This window comes from Protobothrops mucrosquamatus, unplaced genomic scaffold, assembly GCF_001527695.2.
Source record: "Protobothrops mucrosquamatus isolate PMUCROS unplaced genomic scaffold, P.Mucros_1.0 scaffold9799, whole genome shotgun sequence".
In the NCBI taxonomy this organism is placed as follows: Eukaryota; Metazoa; Chordata; class Lepidosauria; order Squamata; family Viperidae; genus Protobothrops; species Protobothrops mucrosquamatus.
In genome coordinates, this window is record NW_015395586.1 from 1 (window position 1) to 9745 (window position 9745).

At 44.1% G+C, this 9745-nt stretch overlaps 1 protein-coding gene across 1 annotated transcript; it reads left to right on the top strand.

The window, feature by feature from the left end:
* Positions 1–5: 5 nt before the first annotated feature.
* On the top strand, positions 6–1261 carry LOC107301062 (gastrula zinc finger protein xLCGF3.1-like; the record flags this gene model as incomplete). The annotated part of the gene is made up of 1 exon (XM_015830329.1): positions 6–1261. A coding segment is annotated over one exon (927 nt), but the record flags the coding sequence as incomplete, so codon positions are not given.
* Positions 1262–9745: the final 8484 nt, after the last annotated feature.

Below are 9745 nucleotides of genomic sequence, written 5' to 3' on the forward strand. Positions count from 1 at the left end.
GACCGTATAAATGTACGGAATGTGGAAAACAGTTTGCTCAGAAAAAACATCTTACTAAGCATGAAAAAATCCATACAGGGGAGAAACCACATAAATGCACAGAATGTGGAAAGTGTTTTGCTCAGAAAGGGCGACTTAATTTTCATAAGAAGATCCACACTGGGGAGAAACCATATAAATGTATACAATGTGGGAAAGCGTTTATTCGGAAAAATAGTCTTATTAATCATGAAAGAATACATACAGGAGAGAAACCATTTCAATGTACAGAATGTGGAAAGAGCTTTGCTCAGAAAAGTCAAGTTAAAATTCATCAGACAATCCATACAGGGCAAAAACCATTTCAATGTACAGAATGTGGAAAGAGCTTTGCTCAGAAAAGACATCTTAAATTTCATCAGACAATCCATACAGGGGAGAGACCGTATAAATGCACAGAATGTGGAAAGAGCTTTGCTCAGAAAAGACATCTTAAATTTCATCAGACAATCCATACAGGGGAGAAACCATTTCAGTGTACAGAATGTGGAAAGAGTTTTGCTCAGAAAGGAAAACTTAAAATTCATCAGACAATCCATACAGGGGAAAAACCATTTCAATGCACAGAATGTGGAAAGAGCTTTGCTCAGAAAAGCCAACTTAAAATTCATCAGACAATCCATACAGGAGAGAAACCATTTCAATGTTCAGAATGTGGAAAGAGTTTTGCTCAGAAAAGCCAACTTAAAATTCATCAGACAATCCATACAGGAGAGAAACCATTTCAATGTACAGAATGTGGAAAGAGCTTTGCTCAGAAAGGACAACTTAAATTTCATCAAACAATCCATACAGGGGAGACACCGTATAAATGCACAGAATGTGGAAAAGCCTTCAGAAGATACTCTAATCTGACTCGCCATCAGCGGATCCACACGTTAAAAACCATATAGTTGCCAGGAGTATGGAAAGATTTCACTGAGAGTAGTGGTATTATTTCCCATCAAAGGATCCACCCAAGGGAGAAACCATATAAATGCCTGGAATGTGGAAACAGCCTTATTGACAACAGATTTTATTCGACATCAAAACTTCCACACTTGGAGTATGGAAAAAGCTTCATTCAAAAAGGAAACTTAATTGTCAAAAAAGGATCCACACAGGAGAGGGACCATATAAATGCAGAGTGTGGAAAAAGCTTTTGTCAGAAATGATAACTTATTTGTCATAAGAGGATCCATACTGGGAAAAGACCAAATAAACATATAGAATGTGGAAAGGGCTTCAGTTCAAACTGTAATCTTATTTGCCATCAGAAGATCCACACAATTGAAAAACCATATAACTGTTAAGTGTGGAAAGAGATTAAGTTGAGAGTAGTGATATTTCCGATCACAGGATACACACAGGAGAGAGATTATATAAAGGCTTGTAGTATGGGGAAAGCTTTAACAATCACAAGGCATTATCTCATGAAAGAATCCACACTGGGGAAAATCCATATACATGCACAGAGTGTGGAAAGGGCTTTTCTTGGAAAGGACAACATAAATCTCATAAAAATGTGCCCACAGAAGAAATCGTATAAATCTATGCAATGAGCTTCATTCAGACAGTCAAATCACTCAGCATCTAATGCAGACGGGAAGGAAGCTTATTGCATAGTATATGCAAAGATATTTTGGTTGATCTGTAATCTTATTCATGATCCTGTGAGGGTTTTTTATTTTCCAAGCAGTCAGCACAGCATTAACAAATGTGTACACCGTGCTTTATTGTGTGACATGCCTTCCCCAACAACAGGCTATTGCTCTTAACTATCCTGGGCTTTGCAAAGTGATGATGTTGCCATGTAAGTAAATTTAATAGTGTCCCGGTCTGAAACAAAATTCTCTTAGTCTGTAAAGTGGTATGCAACCTTTCCGTCCTTCCAAATATTCTCACACTAAAGTGCAGTTGCTACTTTTCTCTTGGCCAACTCCAAGCTCTGCTCTTCAGCAGTGTTGCTTTTGAGGATTCCAGCTGAGCTCCCAAGCCAAGCTCCAGGCAGGAGCCCCACCAGGAGATGCTGCTAGCCGTAGTTTGTGGAGCTGAGGGATTGCCTGCTTATATTGGTTGTTAGTCACCAAATATGGCCTGCTTCCCCATCTTCTTGTCTTTTTCTTATCTCCTTTTCTCTTACCCACACATGCTCTTTGCTCTTTCTTAGCCTTTGGTTTTTGTACACTAAGGGCCTTGTTGGGGTGAGGTTGCTTCTGGATTTCCACACATTCTTGAAAATGACAATTGTGGCTCAATTAGCCAGGAACTGGCATGGCAGCATGGATCCTTTAAGTAAACTGAGTAAATGAGTTGAGTGAGCGAATGAATGATTGCATGAGCCTATCTCAAACTTCTTTGAGGTGTGCTGAGCCCTGGGGAAGAGGGATGGGAAGCATTTCTGCCTGGCTGCAACTGTGTTTTGCCCAAGCACAGATAGCAATGGTAGCTTTGCTTCCTCAAGCATCCACCCAGGAGAAAAACTATACGTGCCCAAATAAAGAAACAGCTGAAGATGGAGCGGTGGCATTCCTATTCGTGGGATTAACTACACAAGTGAGTTATAGAAACATGAGAGATTGGGTAATTCAGTGAAACTTAACTAATGCATAATTACATTTTCTGCTCATATCCCTCAAAAGTGTCAGGCTTGGCTACCCAACAGTTGGAGAAAAGGGTTAGGAATTTAGACTGGAAGAATGTTCATCCTTTTCTCCTCCATCTCTTTATTTCCTCCCTTTCCATGGCGCTGCCTTCCCAGATTACTCAATTTATTTTTGAGGAGTTCCACAATTTCCTGAACTACACCCATGCTCCTCAGCTGTGTATGCCCATTGGTTGCACCAAAATGTGGTTAATAACGGGCTGGGATCTTTACAAAGTAAATATTTGGAGCTCTTTAACACATTACAAAACAAGCCTGAGATTGGGAGGTAAAAAGAGTGGCCTTAAACTACAAGATGAGTAGCATATCATTTTGATAAATAAATGTACAGTTACACGTCTGATGTAGAAAGATCAGGTAAATTCTTCCTGAACTCAAATGAGGAATAGTCAAAAATGTATGACCTTCTGGATGGACAGATCCTTTAACTGGGTTCCTACAGCATGTCAGGTTACACTAAAAGTGAGTTTAGTTCATTTCTAATCTGGCTAATTTTGTCCAAATAAGCAGGGCAAGTTCTGCTCAGAGTGAGGATACACCTTGAGCTTCAGAAGTCCTGCTGCTATGCTCATTGCTGCTCTGATGGAATGCATCTGTCTTGTTCTGTTCCTCTCCTTCCTTTCATCTTGGTAATTCTGTGGATTCCTCAGTGGAGTTGGGTCTTCGTTTAAAGTTATCTGTACATTTGTGCCCCAATTGTCTCCATTTTTGCTCTAATTGTTGGGGTGGTTTGAGTAATCCTGGTGCTTTCAAGAGCCTTCTCCAAAGTTGAAAAGCATCGTAGAATCATATGACTAAAAGGGACCTTTGAGATATTGTAGTACAACCTTATGCCCAAGGTGTGGCTGTTGTCCAGCACCATGGCTGCACTATCTGTAACACTTCATCTAAGCTTTTTTGTTACATTGAATAATACCTTGATCACGTGGCCTCAGTACTGCCATATAGAGTAGTACCATGACTAAAAGCAAGGTTCTACATTTAGGCAAGAAAAACCACATGCACAAGTACAGCATAGGGGGTACCTTGCTCAATAGTAGTAACTGTGAGAGGGACCTCGGAGTCCTAGTGGACAATCACCTAAATATGAGCCAGCTGTGTGCTGCAGCTGCCAAAAAGGCCAACACAGTGCTAGGCTGCATTAACAGAGGGATAGAATCAAGATCACGTGAAGTGTTAATACCACTTTACAATGCCTTGGTAAGGCCACACTTGGAATACTGCATCCAGTTTTGGTCACCGCGATGTAAAAAAGATGTTGAGACTCTAGAAAGAGTACAGAGAAGAGCAACAAAGATGATTAGGGGACTGGAGGCTAAAGCATATACGGAACGGCTGCTGGAATTGGGTATGTCTAGTTTAACAAAGAGAAGGACGAGGGGGGACACGATAGCAGTCTTCCAATATCTCAGGGGCTGCCATAAAGAAGAGGGAGTCAAGCTATTTTCCAAAGCGCCTGAAGGCAGGATAAGAAGCAACGGGTGGAAACTAATCAAGGAGAGAAGCAAACTAGAACTAAGGAGAAACTTCCTGACAGAACAATTAACCAGTGGAACAACCTGCCTCCAGAAGCGGTGAATGCTCCAACACTGGAAGCTTTTAAGAAGAGACTGGACAGCCATTTGTCCGAAGTGGTATAGGGTTTCCTGCCTGAGCAGGGGGTTGGACTAGATGACCTTCAAGGTCCCTTCCAACTTTACTATTATTATTATTATTATTATTATTATTATTACTACTACTACTTCCTGTGATGTTGGTGCTATCCCTCTATTGATCCAAACAAGAACTATTTTTTGGCAGCTATGGCAGCTGGCTTTTATTGTAGTTAAGTGATGGTCCACCAGGACACCAAGATCTTATCACAGGCACTAGTGCTGAAGCAGGTAACCCTGTGCATCTGGTTTTTCCTGCTGACGTGCAGGATCTTTCTCACTACTGAATAGAATAGAGCTGGAAGGGACCTTGGAGGTCTTCTAGTCGAGCCCCCTGCTTGAGCAGGAGAACCTATATCGTCTCAGACAGGTGGATGTCTAGTCTCGTCTTAAAAATCTCCAGTGATGGAGCGCCCACGATTTCTGGTGGCAAGCTGTTCCACTGGTTGATTGTCCTCACTATCAGGAAATTTCTCCTTAGTTCCAGATTGCTTCTTTCTTTGGTCAGTTTCCAACCGTTGTTTCTCGTCCTTCCATCTGGTGCTTTGGTGAACAACCTGGCCCCCTCTGCCTTGTGGCAGCCCCTCAGATACTGGAACACTGCTATCATGTCTCCCCTATTTCTTCTGTTTCTTTTGTTGGATAGCTCCAATATTCTTTCTACCCTGCTGCTTCAATTTTTGCTTCCATAAAGTTTCACAAAGAAAATAATTGCCTACTCTCTTTTGATCTTAGCATTTGAATATTTTTTTTCAAAGCCTTCGTCCCTCTTCTACTAAATGCTAATCTGAAGCATAGTTTTGCCTGTGGGTTCCTTTATTGTTTTCTGCTGATCCTGAAAAGATTTTCTTTTTTTTTCATGGTTGCCTGACACAGATGCTTCCTGCTTGCTTTAACTTCATACCTCCAGGGAGTCTGTGAGGTTTGGCAAATGCTCCTGGAGTGCTTCACTCACCCCACCCAGGAACATGGATTCTGCCAGGATGAGGCAGAACAAAAGAAAACAATTCCTTGGTTTGGAAAAGGAAAACATTATCTCCGTTATATCACCTTCCCACAGTCTTGAGCAATAAAGCTTGTCAGTTCAGCCATAAACACTTAGAATGGAAGCAATCATGGCCAACTCACCATGGAACAACTTGCCGCAGAACAATCCAAAATAACAAAAATTATTACAATAATTTTGACGAAAACATGTCTCACCAATAATAAAAGTAACTGAACAAAATGATTAATACAGCATTGGATCATCCCGTGGCCAGTTGTTCTAACTAGACTTTATTTAGAAAGCCAAGAAGGTTGGGGAAAAAACAAACCCCTAGAATATATTAAGAGGAACACATTATCATTGTAAAATGAAAAGCAATTCCTTAGAAAGAACTGTATTTCCAAAATACTGCCTCTTTTTTCTCCTCAATGTGCTATTCTTTTGAATAACAGCGATGTCAGGGGTGTCACACTGGCGGCCCATGGGCCAGATGCATCACACACAGGCCACACCCACCCTGGCTCTGCAAAAGCAAAGAATGTCACGATACATCACAATACATCATGTGACACAATCGAGTTTGACACCCGTGCACTACGTCATTGATTCCAAACAAGTAATGCTGATTAAATTTATATGCTGTCCAACTCCGAGTAACTCTGGGCAATTACAGGTAGTCCTTGACTTACAACAGTTCGTTTAGTGACCATTCAAAGTTACAACGGCACTGAAAAAAGTGACTTAAGATCATTTTTCACACTTAGGACCGTTGCAGCATCCCCATGGGTGTGTAATTTACATTCGGATGCTTGGCAACTGCAGTGTCCAGGGAAGGAAGGGGTAGGCAACCTTGGCTCTTTTATGACTCATGGACTTCAACTCCCAGAATTCCTGAGCCAGCCATGCTGAGGGGAAAGGGAGAGGTTTCCAAGCTGAGCCATACTGGCTCAGGAATTCTGGGAGTTGAAGTCCACGAGTCATAAAAGAGCCAAGGTTGCCTACCCCTGGTCCAGGGGTTACATGATCTCCTTTTGTGACCTTCTGACAAGCAAAGTTAATGGAGAAGCCAAATTCACTTAAACAATCCCCTTGTTAACTTAGCCACTGCAACGATTCACTTAAACCAGGCATGTCAAACTGCCGGCCCGTGGCCGGATGCATCACATCAAAACCGCGGCCACCTCATTGCCGGCAATGGGAAAGTCGCGATACGTCGCACGTTTGACCTAGCCGACTTCTACAGATTTGTGAGCGATTGCAAAGAACAGAGCATGCGCAGAAGACCGTTGCCGGCCCTCAGAACTGAGCAGAGGACAAGACAAGCGATAGTTGCCTTAGAAGACGCCGCTCTAGCCAAGAGCAGTAAACCAAGGGGCTTATCGGGTTTTGCCTCTCTAGGAAGCAGCCCTTTCTGACCGAGATTCTGTGGGGACAGGAGGGCGCGGGAACCTGAGGCGGGAGCGACTTGCAGCTGCTCTTCTCCGCCTCAGAAGCTCTGAGGCAGCGGAGACCCGCCCCTTCTCGTCCCCCCCCTCAGAAACCGGGAGAGGGGCGGGGCGAGGAGGAGGAGCGGGCGGGGGAGGGTCCGCCGTGACGAGGGTCGCCTCAGAGGGAGCTTTCCCCGTTCGGGCTTCGCCGAAGCGGGAGGCCGAATGGAGGCCCGTGGGTCTCCGTGGGCGGGAGCAGCAGCGGCTCTTCAAGCGGGGAGCGGCGGCCCGAGCGGCCTCCCCGAGGGACCCCGCAGCTCCGAGGCCGAGCGCCGGTGCTTCCGCAGCTGCCGCCCCCGGGAGGACGAGGGGCCCCGGGCGCTCTGCAGCCGCCTTCACCGGCTGTGCCGCGAGTGGCTGCGGCCCGAGCGGGGCGGCAAAGCCGAGATGCTGGACCGGGTGGTGCTGGAGCAGCTGCTGGCCCTGCTGCCCCCGGATCTGGCGGGCTGGCTGCGGGAGTGCGGGGCGGAGAGCTGCGCCCAGGCGGTGGCCCTGGCAGAGGGCTTCCTGCTCGGCCCGCCACCCTCCTCCGCCCCCCGGGAGCCCCCCGGAGAGGGCCGGCAGGTGAGACAAGTTGACCCCGAGGGATGCATAAGGGGGGGGGGGAGAGACGCTGATAGATTTAGCAGCCTCTCAGTAAGAAATCACAGATATGAAGAAGAAATCAGTGCAAGGTTTTCAGCAGCTCCTAATATTTGGGAACTCATTTCATCTTGAGGCAAATGCTTTTGTTTCCACACTGGTAAAAAAAATCCCATGGGATGTTGATGTAGGTAGCAGACTTTGTAAGGAATTGCAAACATTAAGAGATTAGGGCACACATCTGGTTAGCTCTCAGGACAGAAATGACTGCAGTTCAAGGCACCCTGCTGAGAGGTGGTTTAGCATTTTTTTTTCACCGAAAGTGGTAATCGTGAGAGGGGAAAGGTCTATTTACTTATTTCATCAAACAGATCTCAGGATAAAAGAGATCTCGGGTTGTGGTGAGATCAGGAGGAATGTTTTCACACATTTGTTGTTTCCCTGGACACTTTGATCCTATTCTGATTTGTGCCTTTGAATTGCAGAAGGCAGAATGTGTGAAGGGTAGACATGATTTGCTTCCCAGACTTTCCAATAGAAATTCTCTGGATGGACTCTTCTTTTCTGGATAGTCAAAATTATCTTAAAAGATTTATAACTAAAAATAAACTGTGATTGGGAATTTAAGGCGGGAAATAATGAAGTATTGAAATTGCCTTTTAATGACAATCACAGTGTTTTTCAAGGGGTGCATTTTATCCCTGAAGGCATCTCTGTTTTTATCCCAAAGTCTCTCCCTGAACTGCCAGGCTGGTATTGTCCCACACTGCAAGAGGCACAGAGAAGCCTCCACAAAAGGAAGGGGAGAATGATCCTATCCCTCAACATATGTCCCCAAATATAAAGCAAAGTACTCCTGAAATAAGAGATAGAACAGGCATAACTACATCTACAAACAGGAAAAGGCCATACCTGTCAAGTGAAGAGATGGAAATGAACACTTAGTTCCTGATCAAAATAAAAAAACAAAAAAGAAGTGATGAAGTGTTTCACAGATGTGACTAGCATTAATCAAGAAATAGCAGCCCCCCACAGAACAGGAGTTCCCAAGTTCTCTCACTTTGATGGGTTGGGGAAGGACAAGTAACACCTTTATCTTCATTTGTAAGTGGATGATAAACCAGGCTGTTCTTTTAGTTGCAGGAGCTGTTCATGGATGACATTTCAGCAGAGCTTCAGGGAAGAGGGGATCGATCCAGTCCTTCTAAAGAGGATGTTTTCTCGAAGATCCAAATAGGGCCAACTTGCCAGGTAAGCGTAGGTTTTTTGTGAGAAAATGACCCAGTGAGTCTCACTGATTTAGCCTTCAGAATTGTTCTGGGATGCACACAAAGGACAATTCAGAAGAGTCTTGTATTAGGAAATGTAATTGATACGTTGGAATATTTTAAAAAAACTTTGGACAACCAGTTTAAAAAATTGAGGCCATTAAGCAAGACAAGAGAAATTGTAAAAAAAAAAGTTGTTTCAGAAATAAGCCAAAATATCCACTTAAAAATGAATCACACTAAGGACAGATTTTCTGTATAAAAACCGCTATGTCGGTGCTAATTGCTTGTAAAAATAAGGGTATTCCTCAAATGATCTGAGATTTCCAGGCTCATTTTCAATATTTTGAAATAGGCCAGGTAAGAACTTCCTAGTAGGTTTGTCCTTTTTCTAAGACATTCACAGCCCTGAGGACTATGTGGATCTGTAGAACCTATGCCTGTCCTATTAGAAAATGCCCATTTGGTCTCTTGCAAAGCTCTGTTTTCTCTTTTGGAAGTAAGAAAAAAAAATAAGAGAGGACTGTCTGCGGGAGAAGATTTTCTTTCTCTTTCTAGGACTCTGTTCCCTTTGAGGAGGTGGCTGTGGACTTTACAGAAGAGGAGTGGGCATTGCTGGATTCTGGCCAGAAAGCCTTCTGCAGGGAAGTCATGCTGGAGCTTTTTAGAAATATGGTTTCTCTGGGTAAGGACCCTCTTTGCTCTGGGTTCCATTCATTGGGGAAAGTGTTTTAAGTGGGAGGTAAACAGGGAAGATATCTGCACTCAGTTGCTTAAGGTGGTCCGAACTCTACTGACCACCATCTGGCCACCATCTTTTTAACCTTTCCTAATCTCAGGAAAATCAGGATCAGAATGTTGACTGTATAGCTAATATCCAGTGGAGGAGCCATGGCCGCAAAGAGCCCTGTACACTTACCTTTGATTCCCTTCAACTGCCAAGGCCCCCCTAGAACACAAGCCAGCAGAGGCACTTCATGGGCAATTTTGTCCAAGGTTGTCACCATAGCCACTCTTCTAGAACATAAGGCCTTGGCAAAAATGTTCACCGTGGCTTTGGGAAAGGCCTTGGATGTTCCATGGAA